The sequence below is a fragment of the Dipodomys spectabilis genome, unplaced genomic scaffold, assembly GCF_019054845.1.
Source record: "Dipodomys spectabilis isolate Male_0828 unplaced genomic scaffold, ASM1905484v1 ptg000092l, whole genome shotgun sequence".
NCBI classification, from domain to species: Eukaryota; Metazoa; Chordata; class Mammalia; order Rodentia; family Heteromyidae; genus Dipodomys; species Dipodomys spectabilis.
Window position 1 is genome coordinate 3,427,423 of NW_024870769.1, and position 18,425 is coordinate 3,445,847.

Consider the following 18,425-nt stretch of genomic DNA (forward strand, 5'->3'; position numbering starts at 1 on the left):
AAATTATCCTTTATAGAAAAATGTGACCTTTCCCTTAGAATACAACTAAAACCAATCAAATGAAAATTAATCTTATCTTCCACATATACATTATAAGAAAGTTAAACCCCACCTGAATTTACATTTGTACTTAGATTGAGAAATGCAAATACACTAAAAAATGAAAGCTTGGGATGACATTCGCTGAATATCTTGATTTTGTTCTTATTTTTTACTTGTATTGAACTCATACCTGTGAAATCATGATTATATGAAGTGATCCAGTGGGACCTCTCAAGATTTCTTTGGATGTTGGCTTCTCTCATGGAGCTTAGAGAATCCCATGAGTTTAAAGGGTTAGGAGCATAGGTTTTAGGAGGTTTGGGATAGAACACTGGTTTATTTTTGTCGACACATTTAGGAAACTAGAATAAGAACATAAAGATTATTGATATTAATGTCATTGTTAGTAAGGTCTCATCAGGAAAAGAGGCAAAGGAAATTCTAGGCTGAAGTCAGATACTTTATATTCTTTATTTTCTTACTACTATTTAATATAAGCCAGGCATGGTAGCTCTACTTATCACCATACTTAGAATTAAGCACAATATTTTTATTAGAGAAATGATCAAGTCTTGGGCTAGGAGTGTAGCTTAGTGACAGAGTGCTTGCCTCGCATACATGAAGCCCCAGGTTCGATTCTTCAGTACCATATAAATAGAAAAAGCTGGAAGTGGCACTGTGGCTCAAATGATAGAGTGCTAGTCTTGAGCAAAAGAAGCTCAGGGACAGTGCCCAGGCCTTGAGTTCAAGCCCCATGACTGGCAAAAAAACAAAGGTCAAGTCTTCTTTAAAATGCTCTAATAACTTATATTGGAGAAATATCCCTGGATACTCTACTTCTAGTGAAATATTTTTAGGGATACAATGCAGACTGAGATGCAGTTTCAGCTAATTTTAGTCAAAATCATGTGCCTTCTATTTTTTTTTCTGTCCTGCCTGAAATTAAACCATATATATTTCACAATTCTCTAATGAAGATTAAATAACTCAAAATCATTCAAATCCAATTTTCATCTTTTCAGATACCTAAAACTATGATGTTTGATTTGCATTGTCCAGAGGTATGCATGAGTAACTTTCACTGCAGTCTTTCTGCTTACTTAGAACTTCACTTTTCTTAGATTGATAATACTCAGAGTAAGTCTTTACTAAACACCTATATGTGCACAGTAGTATAGGAGAACAGAATAGACCAGATTCTGCCATCCAGAAGCATCTTGGGTAGGAGAGGAGAGATGAACACAAATTACTATACAAGAGGTTAAGAAAATGACTTGGAAGTTCATGGGGAGAGATTGATCCTAACTGAATGGATATGTAGGACTGGGAATGGAGATGGAGGGAGTAAGAAGAGACCAGATCATGTCATCCCTCAGGAACTGAGCCTTGAGTGGCAGTGCAGAGTTGTGGACACTACCAAGCATCAGAAGCAGAAATATGGATGGCAGCATACATTTTTTGAATATTATGCATTTGTTGTGCTAGTAGTTTAGCACACCCTTAACATTTTCAGAGCCCAAGGTTAAAATGCAAATAGAAAGTCATATCCTGTCTAAACAATTTATAGTTCATTAATTTTGTGCTGGGGTTTGAACTCGGGGTATTATTTGAACTGGGTCTTAAGCTTCAAGGCTGGCACCCTACCACTTGAGCCACAGCTCTATGACTGGCTTTTTGGTTGTTAACTGAAGAGTCTCATGGACTTTCCTGTCTCTGTTGACTCTGAACCATGGTCCTCAGATGTCAACCTCCTGAGTATCTAGGGTTATAGGTGTGAACCACCAGCATCAAGCTCCTAAAGGGTTTAATTTATATCAAGCAAATAAACCGTTAAGTAAAACATATCTTCTACTTTGACACAATAGCTTGAAATCCAGGTTCACCTTAGATTCCTTAAAATACTGAATTCTGTACCAGTAATTGGTGGTTTAGGAAGAGCCAGATGCTACCCCTGTCTTAGTAACTCATTGCTTTCTTCTACCTGTTTGATCCTCCCATCACCCCTACTTCTAACCATGGCCATCCATAGCTTCCCTTTTGGCCTACAGGTGTGTACTGGCTCAATAGCACTAACTCTAGTAAAGTTAAACCTGAGAAAGAGTTCCCAGGAGTTAATTGAACAGAGAATTTTGTGGCCCAGGGAGTGTGGGCCCCAAATGGAAATAGGGTCTCCTTGACCCCCAGAAGTTCCTGCCCCATAGGGAAGGGCACAGCAAGCGTATCAGAGATGGTCCCTTTAAAGTTCTGGGGCATAAAGGTGGCATGACTCCTAGCAACCCAGAAAGGCTGAAGCAGTAAGTATACATGCATTTTGTACTCCTGGTAAAAGGTACCTGGAAGTTTGTCCTGGATTTTGCCTCTACACCTTTAAGGAATACATGGCTTGCTAGGTACTAGAGGCTCACACTTATAAATCCTAGGAGGCTAAGATCTGAGGATGGTGGTTCAAAGCCAGCCCAGGCAGCAAAGTCAACGAGATCTCTTAACTCCAATTAACCAGCAGAAAACTGCAAGTGGCACTGTGGTTCAACGTGATAGAGTGCTAGCCTTGAGCACAGAGAGGAGGCCCAGGGACAGCACCCAGGCCCTGTGTTCAAGCCCCACAATCAACAACAACAACAAAAAAAAAAAAAGAAAGAAAGAAAGAAAGAAAAAGAAAAGAAAAGAAAAAAAGGAAGAAATACATGGGGCAAGTTAAACTAATGGTAGTTACCTATTAAAATATAGGCTACTGCACACAGAAAATATAGGAAATGTGATTTAGTATAACCTAGGAAGTCAGGAAATATTTGAGTGGGGAGCTGGTGAGTTTTCTGTGTAGTAAAGTGTTGTTATACTGAAGGGTTAGTGAGAGAGGAGCTGTTTGAAATCATTCATGTGGGAAGTGTTCACTTGTGAAGTACACTGTGCCCAGGGCAAAGTTTCTGTCTGATATAGGAGGAGGAGGGATTCCAGTTCCTGACATGTTAGTTTGTAGGCAGATTCTCCAGTCTACAAAAGAGTGATATTCAATATGAAACAATTATCCAATACCTATACTTGAAATGATGTGTAAAGTCCTGAGGGCTCTGGGCAAGGAACCAATGCTCAATAAATCAGTAAAACATCAGAAAATCAAACTGTTGTGTTAAATGAAATTTTAAAAAGATCTTGTTTTTTTTTTAGTCTTGAACAATTAGGCTTACTGAGGCTTAACAGGGAGCAAGTAAAGTCTTAATGTGGAGAGCTTATTGTCATTTGGAGACTTTAGCATTTTAGCACTGGTTCTTTATTGGATCTCATTTAATTTGTAAGTATATTGTATTAGTACCACTTTTACGCTAAGAAGTTGTGATTGTTGGGTACAAACAATATATGGAAAACACTTAGAACTGCCCCTCCTAAGCTGCATGGGTAACAAATGGCAGTTATTATTATTTTCAAATGTCTAGATACTTTCCTTCATGTTTTAGAATTTCCTGTACTAATCCACATGAAGTTATGCCAGAGAGGTTAAGAGCAGAGCCTAGAGTTTAACAAACCTGAGTTTTGTGATCATGATATAGTCAAAAACCATCAGAAGCTACGCAGCAGTGGCTCATGCCTGTAATCTCAGTTACTCAAGAGACTGAGTGTTTAGTTGAGGTTTGAGGCCAACCCAGGTAGAACTCTCAGGAGCCTATCTCAAAAATAACCAGTAAAAATTGGGGTTATGGATCAAGTGGTAGAATGCCAGGATAGAAAGTGTGAGGCCTTGAGTTCAAAACCTTGGGGGAAAAAAAAGCTATCTGAGCCTTATTGTTCCTATCTCTAAAATGGTATTGATGATATTGGTCCTTCTAAGGGCTTAATGATATATATCAGAAGTGGTTAGTGTATGTAATTTCTTAACAAATGGTGACCACTGTTTTATGTTAGACTTGCTAGGAATGTAAAAAATTACGATTGGCATGATAGTAGCTTACACATGTAAATAACCTCCCATTTACTCTATGCATATTTAGAATGACTTCACATATTATGAGTCCTAAGAACAGGGCCAGGGACACTGTGAAACAACGTCCTTCCTCACTCTTCCTGAGGATAACCTTGCTGCGTTCTGTAACTGCGAAAGTGTTCCACTGCTACCAGAAGCTGACGAACGGTTTAATAAAGATGAGGTGAATCATGGTAAAAATTTCAACGTTTTTACCTCGATAGAAAACAAAATGTCCACCTTTTAAATTTTTATACACTTACTGGATAAGTGTCAATTATACTTTATCTTAAACACATATTTTTTTTTTCTGGCAAAAAGCCCTTTTATTTTATTTTATTTTTTTTTATTGTAAAGATACTATACAGAGGGTTACAGTTACATGAGAGAGGTAATGAGTACACTTCCTATTGAACATTGTTACCCTCTCCATTGTTTTCCCCCCACCATCCCTTCCCTCCCTACCTTCCCCGAGGTTCTTTTTTTTTTTTTTGATTGTGATTAAGTGATTACATAATTTCCTGAATTTCACAGTATTGTGGAATAATGATGCTCATTTAAAGTCACAAGTTCATTCTAACTTTCCTGGAGCAAATTGTCTACCACAGTCTATAACATATAACGGTGTTAAACACACATTTTGCAAGATACTCACATCATAATAAACACCTTGACCTGGCCAAGTTAATGCTTTCTTCTTTGAATCCATGGGATAGTCAATCAGTTCATATCTGTAAGGATTACCTGAAATTTTTAAGGAAAGGAATGTTATCCTGAATAAATAAAGAATAGTCTTTTAGCTAATGGGTTTTATGAATGTAATGAAAGAAGACGATCTAGATGGAGACAAATGTTGGTGTAGCTTGTAGCTGTTAGTGACAGCTAAGCATTACATTTCCTTTTCTAGAACATGACTTGCTAGACATGCACTCTATCACCTGCTCGATACTCCCAAGCCTAGATACGGCCTGCTTTTGAATTCTGGAGCCCCTGTGTGAGCAAAGTAAGCCACATAGTTGAGAATAAGTCTCTAATGCTAGTAGTCTTAGCAGCCATGGCTGGGGCCAGGGGGTTGGAGAGACATCTAGTACTTAATGAGAGAGATCCTTAGATGTATAATAAAGTTTCCTGAACCTTATTCTGGTTTCCAGAGGCTCAGCAAATACTTTTTTTTTTTTTTTTTTTGGGTCCAGTCGTGGGGCCTGAACTCTGGGCCTGGGCGCTGTCCCTCAGCTCTTCAGCTCAAGGGTAGCGCTCTACCACTTGAGCCACAGCACCACTTCTGGCTTTTTTCTTTTTGCTTATATGGTGCTGAGGAATCGAACCCAGGGCCTCATGCATGAAGGCAAGCGCTCTACCATGGAGCCACCTTCCCAACCTCCTTTTTACTACTTGTTTTAGCTTTTCTCTGCCTAAATATCAAGTGTTTTCTAAGATAGAGTTAGTACATCCTTGACAAAAAGATACTGAATGAGTGAACAGTTAAAAAAATATAACTTTTGGAGGTTTAATAATATGATAAACTTTATGAAACATAGCATGGCCTCCTTAGGTCTCATCCAAGATTTCACATTAAAGAATGCTCGGAAGACCCACACTCAAATGTAGTAAGAAAAAAGGCTGGCATTTATTGGACACTTACTATGTATTGTGTGTGTTTGTGTGTGCATGTATATGTGTGTGCATATATATATACACACACATGCACACACGCATATACTATCATACTCATTTTCATATTATTACTATGAGAAATGTACTGTAATGAATGAAGAAGCTGATGAGGCACAGAGAGAATAAGCAACTTTCTCAAGATCACACTAATAGGTGAGAATTCACTCAGGCAATCTGCTTCTATAGCCTTAACCTACCTGCTACTTATTTCTAATAAAAATAAATTGGAATAGAGAGCTAATGCAGTACTAGTTCATGGAAAGATCTTTGTCATAAAGATTACTTCAGTGTACTATGTGTGTTTACAATCTCATAAGAGTAAGAGGTCAGAGAGGAGGTGCTTGGGAGAACAATGTATTTCTATCATTTTCTTATTTTCAAGTACACTTAAGGGTGGTTTTTATGAATTTAACACATATTTCTGCTAATTTTTACTAACTATGCACTAAATGTAATTTCAAAAGTATCCACTTGTCAAGACTTCCTCTCTTAGAATCTTTTGCAAAGCATTCCCTTGTTTGTTCCCCTAAGATAATACACTAAACAGTCACAGAATCTGACACAGCTCACAATGCCTTTGTTGATGCTGACTGGCCTGAGAGATAATGGGGAAGTTCAGCATGCACCCACACTGCAGTACTGCAGTCATTACATTAAGATAGCAGAGCAATAAAGATAACATTGCAACTGGGTGGTGATGGCTTATGCCTATAATCCAGGAGGCTGAGATCTAAGGATCCTGGTTCACAGCCAACTCAGGGGGAAAAAGTTCTTAAGATTCTACACTGAGCAACAAAGAGAAAAAGAAAGTACTAATAGCTAACATCTGTATATCTATGAAGTTGACACCAGTATTCCTAATTCTACATACTGAAAAGTGGAGGCAGAGAAAAACCTTGCCCACGACATAGGAAGTGAAGATCTAGAATTACACCCCAACTCCAGAGTTCATGCTCTTAAGCCCTCTGCCACACCTTCTCCAAACATTACTGTCTGCTGACAAGGTATTGAGGAGGATAGTATTCTGTTCCTGTTTTTTGTGTCAAAAGAACTGTACTACTAGATAGGACAATTCTTGAGATTGTCTTACCTTCAATTGAACTTCATTTAGACAATATTTATCTCTGCCTACCATGTTCCTTTTGTCACCTTTAGTTGCCCTCTTTCTAATATTTTCAGTCCTTCCCCAGAGGTCACTCTTGTCTTCCCACAAGTTCAGGTCCTCTCAGCATAGGTATCTACTGTGAGGAGACTCAATGACTGGTGGGGGGTCTTCCATCCTCTCTAATACACACATCTGGGCAGATGCTCCAGTATGAAAAGAGGACCTGAATAAATAGCTCCCATGACTTTCTGAGACTTATTACAATGGTGGCCATTCAATTTAACTATAATTGCTGCCTCATGAACAGACTTCCAGGACTGGACCAATCATGGTCCCTTGCGCTCATTACCTTAGTTAGGATGGAATTTTAAAAGCCAGCCTCATGAGAGAACAAGAACTAGGAAAATTGAGGTGATGGGTAGGGTTGGGAGAGAGGGGGGAGAAAGATGTCAAAATGTCCTGTGCTCACAGACTAACACATAAATTGAAACCTTTCTGTAAACTACTTAAAGGTAATAAAAAAGACAGAATAAAGAGTAAAAACCAAAAATACAAGTAGAATAAAGCAACCAATTTTTACAAACTTTGAATTTCTGATTCTACCTTGGGATACTATATATAAATAAGAAGCATCAGCAGTATCTGCAGAGTTTGACTTAATTGGTCTATAGTTAGGGTCCTTGTTGATTGCGTAGTGCAGTTACCAGTCGAGGATGGCTTTCTTCACCTACTAATCTACAGATCAGTGTTTTGAGTCCTTGGCGTGACTCACTTTAATTTTATTATTGAATAAACCCCAATAAGTGGACTTCATTTCAAGTTACATTTTTACCTCTTGTCTTCAAAACTGTTGAATCATAGGCCTTGGTTGGCATTGTGGGAGGAAAAGGCTGATGGGCTTGAGCTTTAATGCCAGTGTACAGGTCCTTTGGCGACGTGAAGGTTGGGAACATGGCTCTGCGACATATGTGTGTATGGTAGGGGTGCTCAATTGGATATGGCAAGCAGATTTCTCTTAGATTTAGTTAATAAAACAAAAACAGAAGGGAAAGAAATGCAATGAAAACAATTAGTCATCAAATATTTATCGGGACCCTTTGTTGTAACAGATACCATTCTAATTCCTAGGGATAGAACAGAGACCCAGAAAGTTCCTACATTCATGGAATTAGCATTCTTAGATTATCTACAATAAAACATGTGAAATGTCCTTAATATTCAAAGTGAAATGAAAACTAAATTTTGTGTGTGTGTGTGTGTACTGGTGCTTGAACTCAGCTAAGGCTTTGTGCTCTTGTCTGGCTTTTCTGCTCAAGGCTGGCACTTTACCACTTGAGCCACATCTCCACTTGTGGCTTGTTGATGATGATTAATCACAGATGAGAGTCTACTGGATTTTTCTGCCTAGGCTGGCTTTGAACCTCAATCCTTGGATCTCAGCTTCCTGAGTAGCTAGGATTGTAGGTATGAACCACCAGCATTTGGCTGTAAATCTAATTTTTAAAATAAATCATAACTAATCATCTGTGAATAACTTCCATAGCATAAGCACATGTAACAGGAATTTTTTAGTTTTTAGAATGTATTCAAAGATTTTCTAGTTGTTTTACATTTTTGCTTCTTATATTAAATGGATTCAGGTACCTTATTTTATAGAATTATTTTGGGCATTTAGCTCAGTAAAGTAACCATCTTTTTTTTTTTTTTTCCTTTTGTCAGTTGTAGGACTTGGGCTTGGGCCTAGTCCCTGAGCTCTTTTGTTCATAGCTAACACTCTACCACTTTCAGCTACAACACCACTTCTGGTTTTTGAGTGGTTAATTGGAGATGAGAGTCTCACAGGAACTTTTCTGCTGGAGCTGGCTTTGAATGGTGATCCTCAATCTTAGCCTCCTGAGTTAGCTAGGATTACAAGTGTGAGTCACTAGCACCTGGCTAAGGTAACTATCTTGAATAGAACCTTTAATCCAGGCCATCTGCTTTTTTGAGCAATTGATCAATAAAATATGCTGCTTGTTTATATATTCAGACTGTTTTGAAATTAGAAAAGGCAAAATGGCTAGAACACTGAAAGAATAAAAACATGAAGGTCACAATTAAAAATACAGTGATATACTTTTCCTATCATTTGGAGAACTGACAGGTTAAGAGAAAAGAAAAAGAAGTAGGAGCTATGTAAACTAGAAGAAAATCAAGAATCAAGATTAAGAGATTAAAAAAAAAGATTAAGAGATTCACAGAACCAAGAAATGTTATTTATAACCCAATAATTAAGTAAAAGACCAAGACCCATGTATGGGTTATGGGTGGAACCGTGTTTCTCTCCAAATCCATGTGTTAAAGTCTTAATTCCAAAACCTTATATTGTGACCCAATTTGGAAAGAGATTCACCATATGTAATTAGTTATTATATGTAATTATATGTAATTGCAGTAGGGTGGGCCCCTAATCCAGTATGACTAGTGTCCTTATCAAAAGGGCAATTCGGATATAGGCAAGCACATGCTAAGAAATGTGAAGATAAAGTCAGATCACAGCAGACACATCTACAAGCCAAGGAATGCCAAAGGTTGCCAGAAAACCTCCAGAGTGTCAGATGCAAGATGTGGAAGACATTCTCTCTCACAGGTCTAGAAGAGGCCATCTCTGCCCATGTCTTGGTTTTGGATTTCTAGTCTCCCACTTTGAAACATATTAGACTACAAGTGGAATGGTGAGCCCCCAAAATGTAACTTAGACAAAAAGGCCTTTCTTCTCTTACTCTTGTAAAGAGAATTAAAAAAAAAAAAACAACAAAAGATTCTTCACACAGTTGTTCCCTTAAAAATGAAACAGAACAGAAATGACCTAGACCTTATTTCTGATAACCTTTGAAACAGCTCTTTATTTTAACTGAAACAATTTCAGTTAACAAACCCAAAACACCTAGTATTGAGATCTGTTTTTTTTTTTAAATTTTAAATATAGTAGTTCCCAATAAAAGGAACTTTTTTTTTTTTTTTTTTTTTAGTTATGGCTTACTCCAGGAGAGGGACAGGAAATAAACAAGATGATCTTGAAGTGTCAGAAAATAAGGACATACTTACAACAAACAAAAACAAACCAAAAATACCCACCCCTAAACCTAGCAAGGATAGGAAAAATGTCAAAAGAATACAGGCACAAATTCAAAGATCTTATGGCCAACTTAAGGGACAAAATAGAGTAGCATTGAAATACTACCTAAGTACAAAAAGAACACAAAAGCCAAAAAAAACAAAACAAAAAAACCCCTCAAAACCAAACCAAGACAAAAACCGGTAAGCCCACAATTAAAAAACAATGATTAATAAATAGCAAAGTTAGCCAGGTGCTGGTGGCTCATGCCTGTAATTCTAGCTCCTTAGGAAGCTGAGATCTGAGGGTCACAATATGAGGCCAGCCTGGGCAGGAATGGCCATGAAATTCTTATTTCGGTGTGGCTCAAGTGGTAGAGCACGTGCCTTGAGCTGAAGGGCTCAGGGATAGCGCCCAGGCCCAGAGTTCAAGACCCAGGACCAACAAAACAAATAAATAGCAAAGTTAGTACATCTCTTATGCAGAAGAATGACAACTCATTTAACTGAGTTCTCTGATGTTGGAAAGTGACATCTAATTCCAGCTGCTTTCTGTATATGCCCAGTGACTTTCTCCTTAAGGGTACAGTATGGAAAGGAGGGACAAGGGTACTGTACAGTGAGGGAGCCTGACAAGCATGCCCTAAGCCAAGTGATCAAGTTAACACCAACAGTAATAAATCATGTTGACAACAGGTAACCTGGATGTGGTAGGCTTCCACTCAAAAAAACATACTACCTTCATCTAATTATAAGAAAAACATCAGCGGGGCTGGGAAGGTGGCTCGGTGGTAGAGCGCTTGCCTTGCATGCCTGAGGCCCTGGGTTCGATTCCCCAGCACCACATAAGCAAAAAGAAAAAAGCCAGAAGTGGCACTGTGGCTCAAGTGGTAGAGCGCTAGCCTTGAGCTGAAGAGCTGAGGGACAGTGCCCAGGCCCAGAGTTCAGGCCCCACGACCGGACCCAAAAAAAAAAAAAAAGAAAAAAAAAGAAAAATATCAGCTGGGTGCTGGTGACTCACGCCTGTAATCCTAGCTACTCAGGAGGCTGATATATAACGATTATTTTCTGCCATATCGGGCAGGTAGAGTGCTAGCCTTAAGCAAAAGAAGCTCAAGGACAGGCCCCAGCTCCCAAATACAAGCCCCAGGACTGTTTAAAAAAAAAAAAAAAATCAGTCAAAATCATTTGGAAGCAAATACTCTGCAAAATATTTGACTTACAATCTTCAAAGTTTCCAAGGTCATCAAACAAGAAAAGTCTAAGAACTATCACTGCTAAGAAGTACTTAAGAAGGCATGTGAATTAAATATAATGTTGTGATGTCCTGGGTGAGACCCTAGGAAGAAAAAAACTGAGTAAATCTGAGTAAAACATGGACTACAGGTAATTGTAATGCATTAATCTTGGTTCATTAACAAATGTGTGCCACATTAATGTAAATAGTGGGTGACACTGGCTGTGAGTATATGGGAATTCCTTACTTTCTAATGCTCCTATATTCTAAAGCAGTGATACTAAAAGAAAAATGTAAAGCTTGGCAGTGGGTGTAACTGGGGATAAATCAGAACAATATTATCTTGGACTTGCATTGGCTTCCCCTTCCAAGTATCATAAACCTCACTTATCCTTACAACCACGTAAATAATTAAAAACAGCCAATATTATTTTCTTGATTATAACAGGAGAGGAAAATAGAAGCTATATACTTACTCTACTGTTGAAGTAGGTGGTTTAGGCAATCTAGAATAAAAACATGAAAAAAAAGCTAATTTAAATTAAAGGTTAGTAGTATTCCTACTAACGAGTCCATTTAAGAACAGATACAGTCCTATTGTTATTAATATTTTTATCAACTCATTCTTATTAAGCTATTGTTATAATACATTTTTACTAAGGTCTCTGAAACTGTGACATTTCCATATCTCTGTTGTATATTATTTTTCATTCCATTTATTCTGACACCAGCCTTAGTGATCCCTTTTGCATTTTTCCCTTCCAGAGAAGGTACAGGGTGAATAACTCCAGAGCTCTGTGTCTCACTGACCTTCACTTTCCTAATTGGCAGTACCAAAGAACTCTAGGGAGCCTGGCAACCTGCATGTGGTGCAATTCAATTATATGACCTAAAGCCACCCATGTGGCCTGGTCCGAGAGGATAAGTACTGAGTGTGCTCTGTCTCAGGATTGTTGATCTCTTAGGATAGTAAATGTTGCCTAGTAAACAGGAAGGAAAGAACAAAACTAACTGAGTTCCTGGAGTTAGGCTTTTTCTGAACTAGCTCATTACAAGCTGTGTATTTACTTAGTACTCTGAACCAGGCCTGTGTGCAAAGAAAACCAGCGTATCGGGGAGGGCCTCTCCCCTCCCCTACAGGAAACTTACTAGAGAGGAATGCTTATCCACTTACATGTTTCATCACTTAATTGCAGGCATGTAGTAGTAGTTGTAATATTATTAATTCCATGGTAAAAATTAGTACCCTTGTATTTAGTTACCGCTCCTCCATGCTAGAACATATTCACTAGAAAGTAGTATGTCAATCACATAATGACTCATGTATATTTATAATACATAATTCATGAGTCATAAAATTTTATATCTTTTGAGTTCTTATGTTTGAGGGTGTGTAACTAAACAGAATAATTTCCTGTACTCCTGCTATCTAGCTGAGTTGGAGAGATGTGGGGAGGGTGGTGAATAGCTAAGGAATTTCCAGTTACGAGGTTGGATACTATATCAAAATGAAATAAAAAAGACATATTTTAAAAAATTTTAAATTTGGGAAGGTAAAATGAAAGTAATAAATGTTCAAAGAGCTACTCTCTAGATGGAAAGCATGCAAGATTAATGAAATGGTTTCATGCAAAAGGCCAAGGCAAACACAAATTAGTCTTTTTGGCTCCATCTAGTGGCCCAATGCTATATTGCAATAAGTTTTTACCCTAAAAATAGGACAAAGCTTTTGTTATTGTAACTGGTTTTTTTTTTTTTTTTTTGTCGGTCATGGGGCTTGAACTTTGGGCCTGGGTGCTGTCCCTCAGCTCTTCAGCTCAAGGCGAGCGCTCTACCACTTGAGCTACAGCGCCACTTCCGGTTTTCTGGTGGTTTATTGGAGATAGGAGTCTCACGGTCTTTCCTGCCCAGGCTGGCTTTGAACCTTGATCCTCAGATCTCAGCCTCCTGAGTAGCTAGGATTACAGGCGTGAGCCACCAGTGCCTGGCTTTTTTTGTCTTTTGATTTGTGGTACTGGGGATCAAACCCAGGATGTTGTTCTTGCCAGGCAAGCACTTTGCCACTGAGCAACATCCCAGCACAGACATATCTTAGTAATGGTGTAGAAATGCTATTTTCATTGGTACTGCAGTACCAATGTGTTTTATGAAAAAGTATTTCAGAGAGCAAAAGAAATTTAATTCGATATACTGGAAAATACACAAAAGTTACAATGACAAACTAAAAGATATTCCTTATTCAAAAAAGATACTTAGGGAGTGATTTTACTGAGTCATTTATAAATGATCATAATGATTCTGTCTCCCTAAATTCCAATTAAAATTTTGTTGGCTATCACTATGGTATTTTCTATGAATATTTTAGGAAATACAACAGAATTTGTTTAGATTGAGAAGGTGAAAGGAAGGGAAACAAATCAAGATGACCTGTAAGCCCTTATTTTTTGTTGACTTGCTTAAATATTACAAGCCATTCCTTTGGTTTATTCGCTTCTTTTTATTTATTCTTCATTTCCAGTATTAACGGTCTCTATTTTAATAAAACAGAATATTTTTTTCTCTAAGTGCCTATTAGGAAGCCTTTTTGATTTCTCATGTAACCCATTTCCATTAAGATTATTTGATTTCATAGAAGGGGTGGAGAGCCCAGACTTACAGAGAATCATTTCCATAGAGGTCACTTTTTTTGTTCTGTGTCAAGTAGTAGAATTGTTCAATAGGAAGCTTTCTGAAAAGACATAAGAAAGATAAATTCTTCAAGATCAAAGTTAACAGTATAATGGGAAGACTGCAAAAGGCAGACTGGAAGCCTGCATAGGGGCCATGGAGGGAGAGGATGGCGGAGAGGGTGGTTCATGAGACACCAACTTAACCAGTGGCTGGCTGAGCTGGCTCATGCATGCTATCCCAGCTACAGGGGAAGCACAATGGATGAGAACAGTAATGAGCCCTTCTGTCATCCTGCAACACAGAAAATTATAAATAGGAGGGTTGAAACCCACACCAGTCCGGGCATAAAGTGTGACCCAATCTTGACAATAACACAAAAAGAGGCTGGAGGAGGAGTGGGACTCATGTCAAAGAGTGCTTGCTGGTAAGAGTAAGGATTCTGAGTTCAATTCCCAGTATTGCCAAAAAGAAAATGACAACAAAAGACAGACAAAGATAGCCATGAATATATATAAATTCAGGCTAAGACTTGGAAGATTGAGGTTTGCGGCTAATCTAGGCAGAAAGATTCTCACTTTTTGCTGGTTAACTAGAGACAGTCTCGAATTTTCCTGCTCAGGCTTTCTTTGAATCATGACATTCCAGGTCTCAGCTCTGAGTAGCTAAGATTATAGGTCTGAGCCACTGGTTCTTGGCTGGAATACCATTATAAATAAAATCTTTCTATTCTTCCTTCCTCTCTCTTTTTTTTTTTTGGTCCAGTCGTGGGGCCTGAACTCTGGGCCTGGGCACTGTCCCTCAGCTCTTCAGCTCAAGGCTAGTGTTCTACCACTTGAGCCACAGCGCCACTTCCAGCTTTTTTCTTTTTGCTTATGTGGTGCTGAGGAATCGAACCCAGGGCCTCATGCATGCAAGGCAAGCGCTCTACCACTGAGCCACTTTCCCCTCTCTTCCTTCTTTCCTTACTTCTTTTTTTGGTTGGTAATGGGCTTGAACTCTGAACCTGGGTGTTATCCCTCAGCTCTTCGGCTCAAGGCTAGCGCTCTACAGCTTGAGCCATAATGCTACTTCCAGTTTTCTGGTGGTTCACTGGAGATAAGAGTCTAATGGACTTTCCTGCCCCGGCTGGCTTTGAACCACAATCCTCAGATCTCAACCTCTAGAGTAGCTAGGATTAAAGGTGTGAGCCACTGGCATCTGGCCAAGATTTATGTATGTATGTATGTATGAATTTATTTATTTATTTAATTTGTTGGTTGTGGGGCCTGAACTCTGGGCCTGGGCACTGTCCTTCAGCTCTTCAGCTCAAGGCTAGTGCTCTACCACTTGAGCCACAGCACCACTTCCAGATTTTTCTGCTTATGTGGTACTGAGGAATCGAACTCAGGGCCTCCTGCATTCAAGGCAAGCACTCTAACACTGAGCCACCTTCCCAGCTCCAAGATTTTTCTTTTAAAAGCCAAAAAGCAAAATGAAGTTTGATACAAGAAAGCATAAAGATCTCAAATAAAACAGAAGTTAGAAAATTATACAAAAGGATTATAATCTAGAATATAAGAATAAGAATCTTTAAATAAAAACAATAATAATGGACAAAGAATAAGAACAGAAAAGGAAATGTATGGCCATACATAAAACAAATTATTCAGTGATGAGAAATACATTCTGAGAATCATGATACCTGTTTTACTAATTAGATGAACAAAAATTATACAAGTTAAAACTATAATACAGTTTGCAAAGAAATAAGGAAATATGTACTTCTAGACACTGCCAGAAAGAATAGAAATCATGTGTGGAATATATCTACTGAATTAAAGACACTCACACACAGGATTTTCCCAAGAGAAAGGTACATATGAGCTTAAGAAGCCCTATCCAAAGATATTCATGACAATGCAGTTAATATAAGAAAAAATAAAGGAACACTATATGACAGGGTAAATGGTCTCTGATGCATCTATTTTATAGACTATTATGAGAAGTTAAAAATAACAAAGTATATCCATGTTTAGTAACATAAGACTATCTAGACACTGGAAAATGAGGAAAACAATCCAAGTTGCTTAATTCTATGTATCAAATGATTCCATATATATATATATATATATATATATATATATAAAAATATATATTTTGTGTGTGTGTGTGTACCATTCCTGGGGCTTGAATACAGGGCTTGGGCACTGTTCCTGAACTTAAGGCTCGTGCTCTACCACTCGAGCCACAGCTCTACTTCCTTCACTGTATATTTTTAACAGGTATATGTATAATTGTGTAAATAAGTAAATAAGTTAAAAGGTACGGGAGGAGACACATCAAAGTAGAAATAGTTCCTTCTTATAAGGGAAGAAGTAGGATTGGGTGGTGGTGGTCAAATAAGACTAGGCCTCATCTACGATGCTTTCCTAAATTTTGCCTTAAACCTTGATCTTCCTTAATCTTTGCCTCCTGAATAGCAAGAGTGTAGGTGTGAGCTATGGGTGCTATTTAGTTTTATGAGTTTTTGTTTTTGTTCTTGGTGCCAGTACTGGGGCTTGAACTCAGAACCTGGATGCTTTCCCTTAAGCCTTTCACTCATGAGCCACACTTCCACTTCTACTTCCTTCCTTTTTTTTTTTTTTTTTGCTGGTAAGTATCATGGACTTTCTTGCTTGGGCTAACTTTTAACCACAATCCTCAGATCTCAGCCTCCTGAGTAGCTAGGATTACAGGTATGAGACACTAGTGCCCAGATCTCTCTAGTTTTAATTTGTGTTTTGAACAGTTGCTAAAAGAGTGATTTTAATATTCATAATTGTTATTGAAATATTGAAATAAAAATAATGCCAAGCTGATTATAATGACTAAAATAATAGTGAAAAAAATTATACATGAAAACACCCCAAACTAGAAAATCTGTACAAGTTAGGCCAGTTTTTTGCCGAAATAAAACACTTTTAATATAACTTCTCCTATTTATGTCTCTTTCTCATAGTTCTATTTAATTTTAGATAAGTGAGGGAATTAAAATTTCTGGTGTCCCCGGCACCAGTGGCTCACACCTATAATCCTAGCTTTCAGGAGGCTGAGATCTGAGGATCACGGTTCAAAGCCAGCCTGGGCAGGAAAGTCCGTGAGACTCTTATCTCCAATAAACCACTAGAAAACCAGAAGTGGAGCTGTGGCTCAAGCGGTAGAGCGCTCGCCTTGAGCTGAAGAGCTGAGGGATAGTGCCCAGGCCCAGAGTTCAAGCCCCGTGACCAACCAAAAAAAAAAAAAAAAAAAATTCTGGTCACAATACTTAAAAACAATCTCAAAGGACAGTCCAAAAAACTAGCAAAAGCCAACAGATTTTTTATGTACTTCACAATTAGAAATCATATGATTCATTTTTTTTTATCTGTGACCTAAGTTAGCACAAGGAATAAGATTTTTGTTAACAAAGGACTAAGAGTAGAAATAAAGACAAATGGGGGCTGGGAAGGTGGCTCAGTGGTAGAGTGCTTGCCTTGCATGCATGAGGCCCTGGGTTCGATTCCTCAGCACCACATAAGCAAAAAGAAAAAAGCTGGAAGTGGCGCTGTGGCTCAAGTGGTAGAGCGAGCACTAGCCTTGAGCTGAAGAGCTGAGGGACAGTGCCCAGGCCCAGAGTTCAGGCCCCACGACCGGACTCCCCCTCCCCCAAAAAGAAAAGAAATAAAGACAAATGGCTAACAGAACCCTGGTGGGGTGAACAGCAGAGGTTCAGTTACCTGGTCCACGATTCTCCACCAAATCCATAATGCTGATGTCCTTTGGCCAGGACAGGAGGCGATTCACATTTTTGTCGGTGTTCATCAGGAAGTGTAACAGACATTAAGCCACCATACTCCCTTTCGTTGCCCCATGGAAGCCGGCATTGTTGGAGTGTGTTCCTTAATTCCTTGTACCTGTGAAAAATGAGATGAAGTTGTTCAGCAGCACCTAAAGTTCCGATTGCTTACTAAGTGCTTTTACTTATTTTTTTATTCACATCAATACTTGCACATTTTACTACCTCTCTTTAAGTAGACAATGCACCATGGTCAGTCACCAATTCCCAAACCAGTCTCGGAGACTTGTTCCATTTTCATGCAACTATATAACGATATTCACTCTCTATCCCCTTCTTCCTTCATCCATCCCCTTCACTAGTACCTACACCCCAGACAAGACATGTTTCAATTTCTGGATCCTCATTTTTGTTCAAGTGTATGCTTATTTTTCACAGGGGCTTTGCCACGGTATTCATACATGTATACTGTACTTTAGACTGATCACACAATCCTGTATGCGTGCACATCTATGCTTACAGTTGGGATCCAGCAACCACACACATGACAGAAATGTGATCTTTGTTCTTCTGAATCTGGCTAACTTTGCTAAATATTTTTAGTTCACATTTTCAAAACACCTAATTCTCTGTGTTAGGGAGATCACAATAGATCCTGATTACTGGGGTGTCATCATCATGGGACTGTTGAAGGAATGAAGTGAAATTTTGAGATGTCTACACATGATTCCTTTTTCAATAGCTGTATTTCTTTTGAGAAATACATTTCTTGTTTTTTGTTTTTGTTTTTTTTTTGGGGGGGGGTTTGGGTCCAGTCGTAGAACTCTGGGCCTAGGCGCTGTCCCTCAGCTCT

The 18,425-nt window shown here is 38.5% G+C and overlaps 1 protein-coding gene across 1 annotated transcript in view; it reads right to left on the reverse strand.

Moving 5' to 3' along the window:
- The window catches only part of CUNH7orf31 (chromosome unknown C7orf31 homolog), a 34,618-nt gene that overhangs the window by 5,308 nt on the left and 10,885 nt on the right, over positions 1 to 18,425 (reverse strand). Inside the window, exons 3-8 of the mRNA XM_042685011.1 lie at positions 17,514 to 17,690; positions 13,766 to 13,837; positions 11,586 to 11,615; positions 7,609 to 7,790; positions 4,653 to 4,741; positions 233 to 404 (exon numbers count right to left, since the gene is read on the reverse strand). Of these exons, the coding sequence (XP_042540945.1) occupies positions 233 to 404; positions 4,653 to 4,741; positions 7,609 to 7,790; positions 11,586 to 11,615; positions 13,766 to 13,837; positions 17,514 to 17,690 (722 nt within the window). The remainder of the gene's footprint in view (positions 1 to 232; positions 405 to 4,652; positions 4,742 to 7,608; positions 7,791 to 11,585; positions 11,616 to 13,765; positions 13,838 to 17,513; positions 17,691 to 18,425) is intronic.